The 20,685-nt window shown below is 47.3% G+C and overlaps 1 protein-coding gene across 4 annotated transcripts in view; it reads left to right on the forward strand.

Annotated features, from left to right (window-relative positions):
* CPLX2 (complexin 2) overlaps positions 1–20,685 on the forward strand; it is a 128,998-nt gene that overhangs the window by 101,647 nt on the left and 6,666 nt on the right. For all 4 annotated transcript variants that reach the window (XM_083488570.1, XM_083488569.1, XM_083488571.1 and 1 more), the window contains 2 exons: positions 10,256–10,370; positions 18,170–18,345. In XM_083488570.1, the coding sequence (XP_083344696.1) occupies positions 10,340–10,370; positions 18,170–18,345 (207 nt within the window). In that variant the 5' untranslated portion in view covers positions 10,256–10,339. The remainder of the gene's footprint in view (positions 1–10,255; positions 10,371–18,169; positions 18,346–20,685) is intronic.

Genomic DNA, 20,685 nt, shown 5'->3' on the forward strand with positions numbered 1-20,685 from the left:
TTGCAAGGGGAGGGGGATTGTAGCCAGCCAGATGGTCTGTAGGCTAGAAACATGATCAGCCAGCTTTATTCTGCATTGGTGGGCAGTTGTCATGGATGAGCTCATCAGCCTTTTCCATCTCCAATGGCTGAGATTCCCGTGCTTATTATTATTACTAGCATTTATCTATTACTGGATGGGAATTTTCCAGCAGGCCTCATTTTCCAAGCCTCACTTACCCCAATGCATACTCACACCTCTCGCACCACATGCTTTACAATGGAGAAGATGTTCCACCTTTGAGATCTCCTCCTGCCTCCTTATGTTGGAATTCATTTTTCCATGGAAGGTGATTCCACCCACGTCTAAAGCTGTGGTTGGTTCTAAAAGAAATTTATCTGCAATTGTGCAATTGCAAAAGTTTTTAACCCAGAATAAATAAATGTATACCAGCAGGACTACTCCAAAATGAAGGGTCTGGAGGACTATCACTTAATAAAGGTAAAGGGACCCCTGACAATTAAGTCTGGTCGCAAATGACTCTGGGGTTGCAGCACTCATCTCGCTTTACAGGCCGAGGGAGCCGGCTTTTGTCCACTTCCACAGACAGTTTTTCCGGGTCATGTGGCCAGCATGACTAAGCCGCTTCTGGTGAAACCAGAGCAGCACATGGAAACGCCATTTACCTTCCCGCCAGAGCGGTACCTATTTATCTACTTGCACTGCGTGCTTTAGAATTGCTAGGTTAGCAGGAGCTGGGACCGAACAACGGGTGCTCACCCCGTTGCAGGGATTCGAACCGCCAACCTTTCGATCAGCAAGCCCAAGCGGCACAGTGGTTTAAGCCACAGTGCCACCTTAATGAAAACTTGGAATTCATGAAGAGATCTTGCTTCCTCCCATTTCTGGGAGTTGTCACACCCCAGAGTTGTAGCTCAGTGGTAATGCAATTGCTTTGCATGCCGAAGGTTCGATCTTTGGTATCCCTGCTTGGGCTGCAGCGACAGAGCATATGCCCACACTGTCTGGAGCGAGCACATGGGGCACACCCCCAAGGGGGTGAAGTGCAGAGGGTGCCCTCCCACGTGCCACAGTTCAGGGTAGGAGAGGGGTGGGGAAGCTGTTGATCACTCTCCTCCTCTCCGTAGTCAGGTCAGGCCTGACTCAGCAGCAGAGCTGCTATGGCCAGGCCGTGGCCAAGGAAAGCAGGTGGCAGCTTTGCCACTCACTCTCCCCTTGTTCTCCACTACCGGGTCAGACATGACATGGTGCCTCGCAGCCAAGGAGGGTGGGCAGCAGCATTGCCACCGCCTCTTCTGCTCTCTGCTGTCAGGTCAGAAGAGTTGCTGCCGCCAGGTGCCAGGTGTGCCACGGTCGAGGAAGGTGGGCAGCAGCACTGCTGCCCACTCACCTGCTCTTCTCCCCTTGTTCAGGGTGGAGCTGCACAAGTGCTGCAGCCAAGGCACAGCTCCTTCTGACATGGAGCCAGGCTCCAATGAAGGAGCCTGCTGCGGGGGCGCCTGCCTGCGCCCCCTCTCAAAATTGCACCTGGGGCCATGGCACCCACAGCACCCCCCCCACACACACACAAACACACACTGTTGGGCTGGAAATGTCCCCAGTCTGAACACCAGGTGAGCAATTGCCATTCATTGTGGGGCTATACCCAGCTAGATGGACCTATGGTCTGCCTTAGTAATGAACAGCATCCTCGGTGTTCCTAAATGAGTTTCACCCTCTTTGATCTGACTGTGCCAAAGCATAGCATCAGAGCTCAAGAGGGGAAAAGTGCCAATGGGCTAGAGGTACAAGCGCTGCTTCTGCAGTGGGCTTTGAGAGCCCTGTGGGGAGGAGCGAACTCAAGTTCTGTGCAAAGCAGAGTAATACCTCTCATCCTGCTTACAAGCTATTTATCTCCCGCGACTGAGGCCACAGCAGTGTTCTCTGCCTTGCCAAAATGAACTTAATTATCAAGAAGCAACAGTGGCTAATTTATGTGAGACGGGGCAGGATCAATCGAGTGGGGATGACACCTGATTAGCTGGCAGAAGCGGGAAACACACACACATGCACAGGCGATTCCCAATGAGATCTGGAGCGAGAGGTTCTTATTTTCTGTTTCAGTGGCAAATGCACACAGTTAAAGATACAGATACCTCACCCCAGCACGCCCCAGCAATTACGGGCTTAGACAGGTTGGAGTGACTTGTCGACGCAACATCGCAAAGATTGGGTAGTTACTGCAGCAACCCACGTCTAGCAGTGTGACAGGCTGAGGAAGATATCCCGACAATCCCATGCTTTTCAAGATTAGGGCGAATGAGCCAGGTTAAGCTCTGCCAAATCAGTTTCTTTCATCATCAGGTTAGTGTTTGTTTCTATGGAGCCACACTGGTTTTGGAGTAACATATAACTCTTAATCAAGCTTCCTATCAGTGGCGTAGCGTGGGGGGTGCAGGGGGGGCCGGCCGCACCGGGCGCAACATCTGGGGGTTAGGGTTAGGGGGCGCAAATCCACGGGTTAGGGGGCGCAAATTACTTGCCTTGCCCCGGGTGCTGACAACCCACGCTACGCCACTGCTTCCTATAACTGGAATAGGAGCTGCTCCAAGCAAATGGATCTACATTGTAGCTCCTATTGTTTAAAGCTGCTGATATGTTTTTTTTCTGAGAAAGGACGTGTGCTCCCAAGAGCTGAGTAGCATGCGAATTTTGACTGTCCGTTTGAGCTCTATGTTCCTCCGGAGCAGGGGTAGGCAACCTAAGGCCCGTGGGCCGGATGTGGCCCAATCACCTTCTCAATGTGGCCCACGGACAGCCCAGGAATCAGCATGTTTTTACATGAGTAGAATGTGTGCTTTTATTTAAAATGCATCTCTGGGTTATTTGTGGGGCATAGGAATTCGTTCATTTCCACCCAAAAAATATAGTCCAGCCCACCACATGGTCAAAGGAACGGTGGACCAGCCCATGGCTGAAAAAGGTTGCTGACCCCTGCTCTGAAGTCACCACTCCATAGCAGTATCACTGGAGCAAAGCTGATGGTCTCTGAATCATGTAAGCACAATGATTGCCAAACTTAATCCCACTAGTTTGACCAGTGAGGCATTAAAAATGTGTTGGGTTCAGCTCCTTTGTCTATTAGGAATCAGGGGCTGGTGATGTATTTATTTAGCTATACAGAACTGCTTTGCATCAGAGTCACAGGAGACTAAAGATTAGGATTGGTTGTGTTTAAAGTGCCTATGAATAAGATCCTAATTTGAAATGCATTGGGCTTAAGAAAGTGCACTGCTGCATGCATCTAGAGATTTTTCTCTTCTTTCTCATAGTTATGGATGTGAGCATCAATAAATTGGCTGATAAGCTGTCTCCTACACTAATATACACTAATATTATTCAGCGTATAACAAATCCTTAAGCTCTAGTATTCAGCTGCATGAACTTCTGAGTCTCTCACACCTAGAGTTCTGTGATGGTAGGAATGCCACCCCACTCGCCATTACCTTAATCCTCCTAATCAAACTGAACAGGTAAAAAAAAAAAAGATTCTACCTTGCTTGCTTAAAGAAATCTTAGCAGAATGAACTCCTGAGAAGGGAAGGAACTGGATCTCCCTTCATTCCTTTTCAAATTCCATTGTGTATAAATCATTGCCATAATAGCAGGGCATGCTTTGGCTTACAGCCAAAATCCTTGTTCATGTCCCATCAGCTCAAGATGTATTGCATATTGGCAGCTGTTTCCAGGCTGCTCCAACTTATATCCTCAAAGCTATATTCCTAGAATGAGCTGATCTTTGGCTGGCTGGACCAGGAGGCAAAGAACGTGCATACTAAAGTAGCCTCACTCAGATAACGCAGTTACACCAGGGTCCCACCTCCTGAGTGTAAAGGCCCAATCAGTGAGTGCTTCTGAGCTCCTTGGAAGAAGGACAACACAAGAGCCCATATGAAACAAAGCCTTATGAGGAACAGTTGGAGGAACTGGGTATGTTATCCTGGAAAAGAGGAGACTGAGAGCAGATATGATAGTCATATTCAGATATCTGAAGGGCTGTCACATGGAAGAGGGAGCAAGGTTGTTTTCTCCTGTTCTGGAGGGTAGGACTCAAACCAATGACTTTAAGTTACAGGAAAGGAGATTCTGGAAGTGGAACAGTCTGAGGTTTTTAAGCAGAGGTTAGATAGCCATCTGTCATGAATGCTTTAGCTGAGATTCCTGCATTGCAGGGGACTGGACTAGATGACCCTTGGGGTACCTTCCAACTCTACAAGTTGATGATTCTGTGATTCTATGGTGCAGTGGAAAGAATGCTGGTCTAGGACCTGGGTGACCCACAGGGTGACCTTGGGCTAGTCATTGTCTCTCAGCCTACGTCACAGGGTTGCTCTGAGGATAAAATGGGAAGGGGAGAACCATGTAGACCACCTTGAGCTTCTTGGAGAAAAGTGACCTCTCAATGTGGTGGTGGTGGTGTAATAAATCAAAGAACGGTGGGACAGATGAGGTCTTGTGGGCAATCTAGTCTGGGTCCCTTCTTGACACAGATAATCCATAGCTAGAGCATCCCCAAGAGATAGCTCCCTTTGCTTGAAGACCTTCATTGAGTAAGAGATCTCTACCCACCCCTCTAGGTCATTGGTTCCATTGTCAAACTGCTCTTACCATCAGCACGTTTTTTCCTAAAGTTCTATCAAACTCTGCCCGTAGAATAAACAAACCCACACAAAACCCACAAAGTGTTGGATCTTTCCTCAATAATCACCAGAGTGGCCATAAAATGTAGAAGTACCAGTCAAGTTTATTGCTGAGGACTAAGTGCACAAGCATTGCCTACTCAGACACTTTCTGGTCTTTTACAAGCATACGCTTTAAGTCTTCCCGGGGGACCGGATTTTGCAACTAAATGTACCTCATTCTCTGGAGAATGTTCCTGATAAATGTTTCCATTGTGAGTTTAATATTCCCGTGGCTCCTAGCTGAAAGATGGTAAGACAAGGACTGAAGAAGTTACTCAGTAGGAATGATGTTGATGGAGATTTAAATGGAGCAGGGTAAGTATGTTCACTGTCAATGGAGATGATTTTGTACCTCAAAGTGGTGACCAGTGACTGGTGGCAGAAGGAACCTTCAAATGATTGGGGAATTAAGCAGGACTTTGTATCAAATGTAGATAGAGATCCTTATCCTGAGAGAAAGAAAGACAGTGACACTGTATACAACTTTAAAGTCTCACATCAAATATAACTGATCCTTAAGAATGACTCTTTTATCTGAAAAGAGAGACGATTTATATACTTCTGTAACCCAAGAAAATCTTTAATAAAAAAGATTTTTAAAAAAGAAATTAGATGTAGTTTTAAGATTTGGCAGTGGTGCAGGAATATTGCTATTAGTTTTCAGGTTCCCCCCCCCAAAAAAAAATTTAAGGCAGAGGCACTACATCAGAGAATTGCATGGGAGCCCCACTAACTGTCTCTTAAGGGAGGCCTGTGCCTTGATTCTCTATGTGTGTGGACAGACTGCAGTGACTCAGTGGTGAGAGGGAAACACTTTGTACATGTTCAGAGATACCTTTCCTCGCATATATAATACTACTTGTGCCTGTTCCTTTAAAGAAGAGGCACGGCCTCAGGTTTGTGCTGGTAGTACTAAATGGGTCCACTTAAGTAAGTCGAATGTAAGTTGTCTGATACAGAGTCAGAGCTCTCATCCCTCCAGCTCAGCATCATCTTCCCTGACTGGCATTGTCCACCCAGTGTTTCACACTGGAGTGTTTCCCAACCCTTCCTAGTAATGCCATGAATTGAACCTGGGACCTTCTGCATGCAGAGCATGTGCTATTGGCCCTACCTCGATGTTTAGCAGGCCCAGCAAGGGTGGGAAGGACTAAAGCTCAGTGGCGGAGTCCATGCTGTGCCCAGGTTGGGCATATTTTGTTGGGCTGAACCCCCAGAAAGCCAGCGCCAATCGGTGTCAATAATACTGAGCTAGATAGGCCAGCGGTCTGACTCAGTATAAGGCAACTGCCTGTGTTCCTTTGTACTTACAGCACTGGCGAGAATGAATATGCCAAGAGCTGTAATCCTATGCTATTATTACTTTGGAGTAATTCCATGGTACTTATTTCCAAGTAAGCATACATATGATTTAGGATTAGTCTTTGGCCAGTACACTTATCTGGAAGCCGACTCCTGCTGCAGCCACTTCCAGTTGTACGCATCAGGCTGGAGGGGGGGGATGTTACAAAACACACTGGTATAGAAGACTTTTTCACATTACAACATGCACAAGTCCTCGTATATGAGTATGGGGCGTTGTTTAACCTCACCTTTGATCTCATAAATAGGTTAGTAAAGAGGGGGAAGCAGAAATTGGAGGCTCCTGATCTGTGACACAAGCTCAGTTACTGCCTTTCCAGGCTGCACTCCCTGCTAACTTGCATCCTATAGTTCCTCTTGCATCAAGCAGAATCCTCAGATTATGCACGCAGCAGGAGTCTTCTGCAAACTGTGAAGCATCTTAAACTTGGCTACAGAAGTACAGTGAGCAGCTCGCTGGTGTTGCTGTTCAACCTTTTGGGGTTTTGTTTTTAAGGAATCTGGCTTTTAAGTGAAAGTAAAGGGAAACGTGCAAAGGAACAAAGAGGTTAGTGTATTGTCATCTGCCTGCGTCTGTAGTAAAAATACATTAAAATTGCCTCCCTTCAGCTAGTAAATTTACATCTGCAGCTATTTTAAAAGACTACTATGTAGGCGGGATATTTCCAATGGCATGTGCAACTATATTAGGAACCACATGAGACTAAGCCATCTAGCAATACAAAGTGTTTTAGCAGTTTAACCCAGGATGTAATTCTTGTCGGTTTTCAGTAGAAGGGTGGACAGGTATCTACACAAGATGCTTTAGGTTTAGGATATCCTGCTAGGTGAGCTAGGTGACCTAAGGGTAAATTACAAAACTCCCCATCCCATTCAGGTCTATGAAAGCAAATTAGAATTTGGCCATTGACTCAAGTGGGAAGTGGATTCTTTCCAGCTCTAAAGTCAGTCAATATTCAACTCTGCCAGAGACTAACTCCTAAAACAGGAGATTTCAGAGCCCACATGTATCTGAGTGCCACATCAATTGACCAGGAGTCCTTTCCCTTGATTCCAGATGTGTGTGGGTTCATTGAGGTTGCTCAGTGGTGAAAAAGAGACACACACTCTGCACATGTTTAAATGCAGAGTCTTGCAGGCATTTTCCTATGTGAGATTCTGGAACTGAAGACAGATCTGGAGATGAATTTTGTTTCCCATTAAGACGGGGATGGGGGACCTATGGCCCTCCAGATGCTATTAGACTCCAGTACCCATCAGCTCTAGCCAGCATAGCCTATAGTTGTGGGGAGGGGAGGTGTAGTCCAGGAAGGGTCACAAGCTTCCGACCCTTGGATTAAGCCCCAAATATAAGCTTCTGTGTGGAGGTTTTGGATTTAAGAGACATCTGTATCAACTCAGAACTACTAATGCACAGTTAATTAACTCGACCTGAGTTTTGGCTCAGTCAGAACATCCTTTGAGTCCTCAATACTAGATGACTAATGACATGAACTGCTTCCACTGAAAACGTGCCACTAAGAGGTGGCAGGAAATCCTTGCCTGTGGTGTGAGGTTTACGATGACTGATTTCTACAAACCTGCATGTTGTCACTTGATGCTGCAGCTGCTGAGTGAAAGGCACACAGGCACAAACCAGCCCTTAAATTTGTTCTGCCCCAGAAGCAGAAGCATGGGAAGGTGTACCTGCTTTACTTCTGCACTCATGTCTATGGTCTAAACCACTCTTGGGCTTGCTGATCGGAAGGTTGGTGGTTCAAATCCGCACGTTAGGGTGAGCTCCCTTTGCTCTGCCCCAGCTTCTGCCAGCCTAGCAGTTTGAAAGAATACCAGTGCAAGGAGATAAATAGGTACCACTGTGGTGGGAAGGTAAACGGCATTTCTGTACACTCTGGCTTCCGTCAGGCTGTCCCGTTGTGCCAGAAGCAGTTTAGTCATTCTAGCCACATGATCCAGAAAGCTGTCTGTGGACAAACGCCGGCTTCCTTGACCTGAAGCGAGATGAGCGCCGCACCCCAAAGTGGCCTTTGACTGGACTTTACCATTTACCATGCTGAAATGCAGCTATGGTGCTTCCTATTAGAGAGAAGGGCATGCTCATTATATTTTTGCAGCTGTAGCACTGGCCCAAACAAAAGCCAGTTACAGCATATTCCTGTACAGTTCTGTTTAGAAGTGCACCCCACTGAACTGAGTTGGGCTTACTCCTGGGAAAGTGAGCACAGGCCTGCTCTCTTGGGCAGGGTGCACATTGCTCCCCACCCCCTGCATTTTATATACTTTGCTTGCCTGTTTCAAATGTTGTGCATTTTCTGTTTCTTCTCCTGGAACTATAAGCACCAGTTTTTATTTTCCCTAAAACTTTGCTGAATTTGCACAACTGTGCCCATTAAATAAATTAGGTGCAGTGCACTGGAAAAAGTGTGCTCCAAAGCAGGGGAGGGGGCGGTATCTTAAGATTGGGTTATGAAATATCTGCGTTCTATAAGCATGAAGCCACTGACTTAAACCAAGTCTCAGGAGGAACGTTGGAGGAAGATGGAGCAAGCTTGTTTTCTCCTGTTCCTGGGGGTAGGACCTGAACCAGTGGCTTCAAGGTACAAGAAAGGAGATTCCGACTAAACATCAGGAAGAACTTTCTGACAGCAAGAGCTGTTGGACAGTGGAACAGACACCCACAAGACATGATGGACTCTCCTTCCTTGGACATTTTTAAGCGGAGGTTGGATGGCCACCTGTCATGAATGCTTAGTTGAGTTTCCAGCATTGCAGGGGGCTGGACTAGATGGTCCCCCAGGTCCCTCCCACCTTAACTCAGTTCTATGGTTCTGTGACAGAGTTGTGGCCACTGGCTTAGTTGCCTTTGCATAGGATTAAATGAATCCACAGAGGACAGCGCTGCTCAGTGGCTGCAATAGCTCCATATCTAAGAATTGGACTTGCTAATTTTACACTGTCAATTCAGATGCTAGTAGATTCAGGACACCAGAGTCAGGTAAGATCAAAGAAAAGTACTTCTTCACACAATGCACAATCTGGGCAATTAATTTATTAATTTAACTCACACAATACACAATTGGCATTCACTACCACTAGACAGCACATGACTGATATAGCTCTATGGTGTAGTGGTTAAGAGCGGTAGTCTCGTTATCTGGGGAACCGGGTTCGCGTCTCCGCTCCTCCACATGCAGCTGCTGGGTGACCTTGGGCCAGTCACACTTCTTTGAAGTCTCTCAGCCCCACTCACCTCACAGAGTGTTTGTTGTGGGGGAGGAAGGGAAAGGAGAATGTTAGCCGCTTTGAGACTCCTTAAAGGGAGTGAAAGGCGGGATATCAAATCCAAACTCTTCTTCTTCTTCTTCTAAAATGGGGTTCATTAGATACTTCTGTGGAGAGTAGATCTATCAGTGGCTTTTAACCCTAACAGATAAATGGCAGTATGTAGCTGAATGCCAGGTTTGGAATTCAGGGGCAAGTGTGACGAATGTGATTGCTGTCATGCCCTGCTTGATTACCTCTGTGGGAAAGGGGGTTGCTTGGCTAGATGGATGCTTGGTCTTACCACGAAGTGCTTTTCTTGTGTATTCTGATGCCATTTTCCCTCTACACAGACAGCACTTCAAAGCCGCTTACAACTAACAATAACGGGAAACAGAGGACAATATTATCAAAGGTATACATTGAAATTGCAAAAGGTCTATGCAATCCCATGTTTATTTACCTCTGATTCTGTTTAGATGTATCTCTGATTGTTGAATTTGGAGAACTTGCATCCAATCAAGCTATCTCAATCAGGTTCTGCTTGCAGTTTCTGGTTGGTCACTGTTGGTGACAGAAGGCTAGACTAGATGGATCTTTGGCCTAAGTGATGTTCTTAATGTTTCAGTTTTAGTTTTATGGCTTCAGTGTTATATATAATATAGAAAAGCCGAATTTTAAAAATTCTTTAAAATGTCATAAAAACAAGGATAAAATCTGGCATGGGTTTTGTGTCTCTGAACTGATGTGTATTACACACACACACACACACACACAATTAATATATGTTTCGTTCTGCATTGGGCTAACTCTTCCTCCATATGCAAAGTGGGGAGACAGATAAGTCCATTGCCTGGCTGGGATTGTTTTACTCAGTCATACTCACCTGATTTCCCCCCTTTCCTTTCCAGGTAGCACCTGACCCAAAGATTCCCACTAGCAACACTGAATGAGAATTCCACCATTGCCTAGAGCTCACTAATTCAGTTGGCAATATGGATTTCGTGATGAAGCAGGCCCTAGGGGGTAAGTCTTCCCTTCCTACTCTCAGCATCCATTCTAAGCCCCATTCCATTATGCTCTTGCTACTGGACCTCTAGCTTGAGACAGATTATTTGGGAAGGGTGAATGTGGTTTACAGGAGAGCTCACTTCTCAATGTGTTTACATATACTCAAACCAGTTTTGCCTCTGGTAAACAGGGTTTTTCAGGTCTCTGCCCAGAAGGAAATAGGACCTTTCAAGGTCCCTTCCGATTCTAGCATTCTGTCTATGATTCTGTATCCTGTGCTGATAAGCAATGCTCAACTATGGTTGCTAAGTTATGGTAAACACTTTAGGTGTGTTGAGAGTGCATGGATGACTCTAAAGGCCCCCTTTAGCCCCACAATCCTTGCTGTGTAGACACCAGAATCTGTTTGTGTACAGATTGTTCTGTTTGTGTAGTGATCAATCAGAGCTTAATGTAGAAGGAGCAGCAAATGTTCTCATTTTGTGCATTCCCAAATATTTACTGAGCTCTTCTTACCAAGAAACTTTGCCAAGGAGTTTTAATCTTAATAAGCAGTGCTTATTAAGATAAGGCACTTGTGGGGAGATTGGCCGGCTGAGCATGCAGGCTAAAAATTTTATTACCCACTGCTCACTTCCTCCCTGTCAAGCACAGGGAGCCATTCCCTCCTGGACAGTCAACCAGGCAGGCAGCTGTGCACAGTGTTTCTCCGCTTGCTACTCCCTTTGCTGCAACCTGTCCTCTCATTGCTCACCTCTGCTGTCAGAGCACATCAAATCTCACTCCACCTCCATTGTATTCCTTTCTGCCAAAAAAAAAAAAAAAAAAGAGTGAGAGAGAGAGAAGGAAGAGTGACAGGTGTCCCACCAGGGAGGGAAAACATTCTCTCAGCTCACAACCCAAATACCTGTCACCTTTCACTCACTGACCTTCTCGTTGGGCCTGTTTCCTCTGTCTTCCACCATTGCCTAGCTCATTAGACCAGGTTCTGACTCCCAGGAGGTGCAAACCAGAAACTCACAGGTAGACCAGCAAAGCTCTCCTCTCCAGTACATCCTGACTAGAGGGAAATGCAACCAGATCCTTAAAAGGTAGAAACTGCAACAAAATATTGCAGCATGGAATGCTTCTGCTCTGGTTTCTGGCCACACTGTCCCATTCCACACACACACACACACACACAGAGAGAGAGAGAGAGAGAGAGAGAGAGAGAGAGAGAGAGAGAGTTTTCCTCCACACCCAGCCCAAACCCGAACAGTACATCAGCATTCTGTGCCCACTGACATGCTCAGTCCTCATTGGGCTTAGAAATTCTTTCTAATTTCTCCCCTATCTGTTTTCTTTGTACTTCTGCAAATATTGTAGTATCTCCAAGTCTGCTGACATCTCCTTCTTGTGCATGAATTGTGCTTTGGCTGCATAAAGAGCCCTACTTAGAGTATGTTATAGACATATAGATACAAATGTAGATATATATGTGTGTGTGTGTGTGTGTGTGTGTGTGTGTGTATGATTATTCTGAGTGTATCTTTGGGAGCCCCATTTTTTATCCAGAGCAGCTTCACTGCAGCTCCAGGGAGTGCAGCATCACCTTTTCTGTCATTTCTGCAAATCATAAGGATTGTAAACATTTTTTTAAAATGGCAAACCTCGGCTTTTGGATCAGAGGCTTCAGGCAGCATAAGAAATAAGATGTGCATTACTAACTCCACTCACAGGCCGTAAGTAGTGACAGTGTCCAGTTCATCTCCTTCTCCATCATTCTAAATGTGTGGAACTTGGTTGCGGCTCCTCAGAAGTAACAGGCCCTCTGCACTTGCTCAAAGGCACTCTCACCAGTTCCGACAGTTTTACACAAAGTGGTATGAGAGCTACACCCTAGAAAAACTCTGTATCAATGCCCTTCCTGGGGTGGGCAGCTTACTTTGGCAGTTTGTCATCTCAATTATCACCCTCTCTGGAGCTTTGTTGTGCTTGAATCTTTGCTGTGATCCTTCGCACCCTCTGAGGAACGTAGAGAGATGCCTTCTGCTGAGTTAGACCAAAGGTCCACCCAGCTACAGTGGCTGACATTGGGTCTCTGGGGTTTCAGGCCGGGGGCATTCCCAGCCCTTCCTGGAGATGGTGGGCATTGAACATGGAGACCCCCTGCATGCAAAGCAGATGCTCTGCCACTTAGCTATGGCCCTAGCCATTCTGGGTCCTGAATGACAGTGGTTGGCGTGGTCAAGCACTGGCACTCAGAAGGACCAATATCCACCACAGCCACTCCCATTGAAGCTTTGGGTGGCATTCCTGCTGATCCCACCAGTGCATTGGGGACCCCACTTTTTGCTGCTACCCTTTGCTATTTCCACTCAGCTCCCCCCTGGATAGATCCTCAGCTGGTGACAGCAATGCTTTGGAGTGGGAGTCAAACTGGTGCTCAGCTCTGGTGCACAGTGGCCAACGACCATCCTTGATGGCTCAAAATGCAGCACTCATTGTTGACATCAAACACTGCATCTCAAGCAACCTAAGATATCGGGCAGCTGGCACAGATCAAGCAAGGATAAGCCCTGCTTCCTCTACCATACATAGCTGCCATATCTAAGCCCAGGGGAAAGGAAGGGAGTAACTGGCAGTGGTGGCCCCTGCTGCTGCAGCAGCAAGAGGCAAGGAATTCCCAATGGGGACAGCAGCCATCAGCAGCCTTATGCCAATGGCCCACAAAAGACTGGCACTGGCCCTGCTGAATGACAAACTGGATCTAGTAGAGAGCCTACCCTGACACTCCTCCAGGCACGTCCCATAACGGAACTGCTTTTATTTTTCTTGTCCGTGCCTTTGCAGCCAACAGGACACAGTGCCAGCCCCATTGGTTTCCCATTTGTATTTTAAAGGAAGGTTAGGAAAAATGCCTGCCTGTTGTAGATCATGCCTTCACCTCCTGGCTACAAGTGACCAAGACACAACAACCTGCTTTTACCCAGAGCACTCAAACAGGGCCATTGCCATGTGCAGGTTCCCTCCCTTCCCCAAGCAGCTACTACTGCTTCTGGCTGTGCGAAGGGCTTAGCTGGTTTGGGCAAAGTGGAAATGAGTCACAGAAGTAAAGAAGGAGGGAGATGGAGCTCAGGAAGATGAAAGACCCTGAAGTCTCCTGGGGGCCTGGGGAGCCAAGGCTGGTTTGTAACTCTAAATTGCTGACAAACAGCAATGGGAAATGTTGCTGCCTAGCTCTTAGCTGAGCTGCTCAGCGTCGCACAGCACATGCCAAGCCTCACAGCTCCATTGCACAGATGTGCGAAGGCTTGGGGAAGAGGGAGCAGCTCCACCCCATGGTGGAGAATGCTCACAGCATCTGATTCAGAAGACGTGTGCTATGGACCTGCTACTTCAGGAAGGGCTTGTAAGGAAAGCTGGGACTGGTAAATCCACAGCCAACATCTATTCAGGAACAACTGGTTCACAAAGCTGTCCAAATGCCCTGCTTAATCTGCATCAAAAGCTTTCTGGCTCTGTCCTTAGGAGCCAAAATATAGCTGGTTCTGTCATTAAGGAGGGAGAAAGGAGGACAACCTTAGGTGGTGGATTTTCGGCACCATTTCTCAGTATGTATCTTTTTCTCACAGAGAAAAGCACTAATTTATTAACTGAAAATTGGGACTGCCATGTGAACTGCTGCTCCACAAAATGCACCACAAAAATTGGTTGGTTAGTGTCCATGGCATAACTGGTGACAAGAGACACACTCTAGCCATGGGCATCGGAAGGAATTTTTCAGGGAGGGTGGGGGGCTGCAAATACTCCAAATAAACAAACGAAGGCTACTTTCTCACAACACAAATGAGGAAAATATTTCTTTTACATTTTGCCTCATATCACAGGTTATGCAAATGCCAGAAACGTACTTACAGAAAAGAAAAGAAAAGAAACCTTTTTATTGAATTTTTTACAGTAAATGAAAGTAAAAAAGGGAGGGAAAGAGAAAAGGAAAGGAAAGGAAAAGAGGGGGGAAAGAAACAAAAGAAAACAGAGGATAACGACAATAATTAAATAACATTAGAATGTAATTAGTTACAAAACTAATATATATGTAATAATATATATGTAAATATATATGTATATATATGTAAATATACCACAAAAGAGAAACCTGTGAATCTGGGGATCATGGTTTATTGGGAGGGAGCACTACCCCGCCCCCGAGACACCCAAAACTTTAGCCTGTACCACTTTGTAATTTTACAGAAAGTTAATTTATTGTTTATTCAGTGCTTAGCAGCTGAATGTCCCCAGTGTGTCATTTCAGGAGGAGTGTTTATGTAGCTTTTGAAAACTGGGGATGGAGGATGGAGAGAGAGTGAGTGAGAGAGAGAGAAGGAAAACATTAAACAAGGCATCCTTCTCTGTATAACAGCTAACAGACCCATAATATTTGGTACTCCCTTTATTTTCACTCCCTCTTTCTAGTACTGGAGTGCATAGCTTCCGTTTTTAAAACTCAAAGTTGCCAATGGGTGCACATAATGGCTTTGCTACAATCATTCCTGCAGCAAGGGTGATCCCTTCCTGTGTTCCACCTCCATAGCACTAACTTACAGTTAAGGGAGAACAAAGATCTGGGATTCATCCTCTGTCTGAGAGGACCCTTAGTACAAGTTAGTTACATTTGAGCTCCCTCTAGAGATCTGTCAAGGAAATGTGCTAGTAGCTGTTCAATTAGCTAACATACAAGTCTCTGGCAGAGTGAAAGGCCTGCTCCTGACATTTTCTTTTAGAAGGCCACCTCCTTAAGATAAATGTAAACATCAGTCTTATATCCACATTCTTGTTGCACCCCTGAAAAAAAAGCCCTTTAAATACTGCGTTAAAGGAATGCCCAGCTTATTTCAGCTGCCACTCAATCATCAGATTTCACATTGTCCTGAGGTAGTACAGGCAGCAGCCAAAAATTTAACAAGAGGGAGCTATTAATTGCTGGATCTATGCTACTCTGTCTTCCCTGTTACTATCAGACATCAGCAAAGGTCTTGTCTGGGAGCTGCATAGAGCAGTTTAGAACTTGCTCCCTGCAGGCTTTGCCACCTAAATCTTTCTGTAACCCAGCATGGAGTGGGTCATTGGTCCTATAGGGCCACCATCCCCAAATAGCTAGATTTTTGACCTTCTGCTGTCAGCCAGTGAGAATCATACTGGGCATGGGGCCCTTGCTATGCTGAGGCATTTCATCTGGGATAGAGAACTGTCAAATTTCTGGCCCTAAGATCATCCAACAGATTTTAGCTACCTTGCAAAGCAGATGGAGAGGCTGGTGGCTGCTTTGCATTGCCCAAGGAACTCCATCCATCAATCCATCCTCCCCTTCCCTTCAAAAGGTGTAGTCAGAACTCCCAGGAAGAGACGGCTTATCTTTCCTTAACCCTTTTGCCTCTTCCCAGTCTTCTATTCCTGCATTTAAATTCCTGGTTTCTAAAAAGAGGGCTCGAAGACAAAACAGACCATGAAATATATGGCTGAACTTGGACATGGAGCAGGGGGGGGGGTCATAGCGACAAGTGGACTGCAGCCGCTGGAAAGTGCTGCACACCTTCTCTCTGATGACTAGAGGGTAGGGTGAGAATTGGGGCAAAAAACATTTGTGGCCATCAAGAGTTAAAGGGATGCTTTAAAACCACAGCGTATCATGTCCTGGTCCAAGCTGGAGCCCACAGGGTTGACCTGGCCATGCACAACAAGGATCCAAGAGAGGCGGCAAGTAGGACCATGGACAGCTCACTGCAGCAGGTGATGGCAGTGATGGTAGCAAGTCAAGCCAAACCACACCACAGCTTGGACACTTTGTTTCTGCAATTGTTTGGAGCCAGCTGTCAACTTAAGGGCCAAGCTGCATGTGAGGCATACTAAGCACATCACCTGGAAGCACACCAGAGTTTTTAAAAAATAAATTAGTGAGAGGGATTTTCATCAGGACTGTAGCATGTGGGGATGGTAGGTTTAACCCTTTCCCACCCAGTCATGAACCTGATGAAAAGTATCCTCACTCCCATCCTACAACAGTCTTTGACAGGGCAATTGCTTCAGAGGCTCTGTCCTTTAACCTAGTCTACCCATTCTCTGAAAGTGGGGAGGGGTCTGTGTCTCTGGCTATGGCATATCAAGAGTTAAGTTGGAAGCGATTTAGGACAAGGGTATGCTTGAGTGCTCACGCTACATTGGCTCTTGAGCTGTACTTACATTGCTGGAGTGAAACAAATGCATGGTATTTACCAGAATCCCAGAACCACGCTGGTAACATTTGGATGAGCAGAAGAGGTGGATCTCGGGGGAAGTCTCTACATTAGCTGCTTTAGACACCCCAGAACTGCGGGGAATACCATATTTTTCGCTCTATAGGACGCACTTTTCCCCCTTCAAAAATGAAGGGGAAATGTGTGTGCGTCCTATGGAGCGAAGACGCCATAGCCCCGCACGCGCTCTCCCAGCTGGGGAGGTGACGCGGGGCTATAGAGGCTCCTACCATAGCCGCGCGTCACCTCCCCAGCCGGGAGAGCGCGCGCGGGGCTAAAGCAGCCCCCCGCAACCCTCTCCCGGCTGGGGAGGTGACACGGAGCTATGGCAGGAGCCTCTACAGCCCCGCGTCACCTCTCCAGCTGGGAGAGCGCGCGCGAGGCTAAAGCAGCCCCCCGCAACCCTCTCCCGGATGGGGAGGTGACGCAGGGCTATGGCAGGAGCCTCTACAGCCCCACGTCACCTCTCCAGCTGGGAGAGCACGGGGCTGTAGAGGCTCCTGCCATAGCCCCGCGTCACCTCCCCAGCCGGGAGAGGGTCGCGGGGGGCTGCTTTAGCCTCGCGCGCGCTCTCCCAGCTGGAGAGGTGACGCAGGGCTGTAGAGGCTCCTGCCATAGCCCCGCGTCACCTCCCCAGCTGGGAGAGGGTCGCGGTCGGCTGCTTTAGCCCTCCCCAGCTGGGAGAGGGTCGCGGGGGGCTGCTTTAGCCTCGCACACGCTCTCCCAGCTGGGGAGGTGACCCGCGGCTATGGCGGGAGCCTCTCCGCTGCCCCTTTCCTCTGCTCCCTGACCTGCTCTTTGGGGCTGGTGGTGGGCTTCCCCCGCCAGCCCCAAAGAGCAGGTCAAAAGGAACCTGAAGCCTGGAGAGTGAGAGGGGTCAGTGCACACCGACCCCTCTCGCTCTCCAGGCTTCCAAGGTAGCCGCCTGAACGCACCTTAAACCGCACCTTGTTTTAGAGCGGGAAAACAAGAGGGGGAAAGTTCTCCCCCTCTCTGTGCATCACCTCCTGCCGCTTCACTGAAGGGGCGCTGGGCAGAGAGGGGAGAATTTTTTTTTCTTGTTCTCCCCCCTCTAAAACAAAGTGCATCCTATTGTCCGGTGCGTCCTATGGTGCGAAAAATACGGTATGTAGGAGTTTCCCATATGATCTGCTATTCCCAACTGTTCTCAGCTGATCACAGCAAGCCCTGTGCCTACAGAAAAATGAGTCCGGTAATCCTCATTGGACACCAGGGAACGAAGTCTGGATTCCCAGGTGCATTCTGCCTATGATAGGCTCTCCTGAACATCATCTGAGATTGAGGGCAGTGGGGTGACCTGAAATTGTTAACTCCACACCCAGAGATGGCACACCCAGCTCAGTTCCTATGAACTCATGCTGACCCTGAGTATGCAATAGTTTATTCTAATTTCAGTTTTTGAGGTTTGGGTGAGTGGGGAAGAGCCCACACTGCATGAGAGCATGGCTGTATGAGGAATAATAGCTGAAAAGGAACAAGCTGTGCTCAGGAGTCACTGTGGTTTCCTAACATCACTTGCAGGGGCCACCAAGGACATGGGTAAAATGCTGGGAGGCGAAGAGGAGAAAGACCCCGATGCCCAGAAGAAGGAAGAAGAGCGACAAGAAGCCCTGCGGCAGCAAGAGGAAGAGCGCAAGGCAAAGCATGCCCGCATGGAGGCGGAACGGGAAAAGGTCCGACAGCAAATCCGTGATAAGGTACGTAAAACACACACACACTGGCTAGAAGGAAAGGGCCATATTACGTATGTATGTATTCATTTATTTACAGCATTTATACCCCACCCTTTAGCCAAAAAAAGACTCTCAGGGCAGCTTACAAACTCCAACAATCTAAAAAAAGATATTACATGGGAGGAAGGAGTAAAGAGTAAAGAGTCATGTCCATGACACTTCTGGTAGAAGTGGCTCACCATGTGACTCACTACCACACTAGCTTCCAGTGGGTTAACATGACTAAGGGTTATTTATGCAACCCCAAGAATTTTGCCCCAGTGGCATCCTCCCCTTCCTGCTTACTGAGCCAGTCACTGGAGATGGAGAGGCAGTCTTTGGTGTTGCAAAGTTACCATCTTCTTCCTTCAGCGAAATGGCCTTTGGTCACCTCTGATCCCCAAATTTATTACCCGGATGCTTTGGGGGAAAGAGGTTCCTTAAGACTGACAGCAAGTGCTCACCCAGCAGCTGAAGTACTGCCTCAACCTCTCCTGCTACCCACCCACTGCCTCACTAGCTCAATGTGCATCCATTCTTGCCTTCACAGTGCTGCTGATATTTTCTAGAAAGGCTTTGGGTTTCTCCCTCCTGATCCCTATGGTGATCCCAAGACCCTGCGCCTGCAGAAGTAACAGCCTGTTAAGCAGAGATCACTTTAGCTCAGGCACAGGCCTCAAAAACTGCCATTCCCTCCGGGACATCACACCCCTGCACACTGATGAATGATTATGCTCTCATCTGCTCTCGCTGTTTATGCTGCAGAGGAGAATCATTCATGAGTCTATGGCGTGTGGTCCCAGGGGGAAGAGCAGCCTTCAAATTCAGCAAAGAACCACTGCGGCCTGTCCTATACTCTGCATGTCTGCTTTGCCCCTTCTGTCCATCCCTCTCTTCCCACCTCCTATCAGCTGTTGCTGGGATCCCTTTTATTTGACATGTGGCAAGGGGGAGAGAAAGGGTCATTGGAGGACCATCATCTATCATTTGATTGGTGACCAATATGTATCAGGCATATGGACTGAAGATGTCCAGGACACAAAGATGTCCAGGATACATCAACTGTGTGTCAACGGACTGATTCAGGTCATCAAATGAGTTCTTGATGATTGGCATGTTGGAAGGACTCAACTCCTAATTTCGTCGTGAGCCCAGACCCCAAACCAGAAGGATGAGCAGAGGGATAGCTCAGTAGGCAGAGCATGAGACTCTTAATCTCAGGGTCGTAGGTTTGAGCCCCACATTGGGAGAAAGATTCCTGCATTGCAAGGGGTTGGACTGGATAACCCTTGTGGTTCCTTCCAACTCTACAGGTCTGTGACTCATCACTGCCTGGCAAATCCTTTCCCTGTCCTCTAGGGACTAGCTCACACTGCATTTGATTACTACTATATACTGGATAGCTGGACAACTGAAAATATGAACAGACTCCATTTAAAAGCATTGTGTGTGAGATGATAGAAATATAGGCCTGTGCTGGATCATGCTGACATACCAGTTATTATTTGATGCATTGCATGCTTACATAGGGACAGACACACATGTGTAAAGTAGACCCTAGGAGCATGTATTTGCTGCAAGACTTTTATCTCCACGTCTGGTCTGTCTGTATGTCCACCTTCTTTTCCTGAGCTGCACAAGCAGGAAGAGCATCACTAGAAAGCTGAACTGGAAGGGAACGTAATCATCTACATTGGCAGAAAGTCTGAACTTTGATTTGTGGGGAAAGGCACGCAATGGTCCACCATAATTCTGTTTCGAACAAAAGCATTGAGAGCAAAAGTCTCTTGGGGCAGATCCTCTCTCTGTGCCACTCAGAGAGAACCAGCATTGGGAGGATTAATCAGCCAGGGTGCATCCTGCACCTCACTGCTGAGAAGCTTTAAATGTTCCTGTTGAGCCCTGAGCGATTCCCCTGGGAAAGCAAGTGTCAAATTTCAGCACAGACACAGTATTCCGCCAAGAGCAAATCAGCTAGGCTGAAGAAAGCAGCTAAAGAGATGTGAATGGTGGGAGAAGGATAACAGGGGCATCAAGAGGACAGAAACATTGTATGTGGGGAAATTGCTGTGAATGCAAAGCGACAGGAGGCCAGGGGGAGAGTGAAAAAATAGAGTCAGTAGGCAGAGAAGGAATTTCGTGCAAGGTTGGAGGGAGGGATGGAGGGAAAGCATTCCAGAGCCTCCTTGTTCAGTGGCAGTGTACCTCTGCATACCAGCTGCTAGGACTAGACAACCAACAGGAATAAGTGGTTGTCTTCCAGGTGCGCCAGCTTCCGCCCAGCATTGGGGGCAGGGCAGCATGTGTGTGTGATGTCACACCCAT

This window comes from Podarcis liolepis (assembly GCF_965112155.1).
Source record: "Podarcis liolepis genome assembly, chromosome: 2".
NCBI lineage: Eukaryota > Metazoa > Chordata > Lepidosauria > Squamata > Lacertidae > Podarcis > Podarcis liolepis.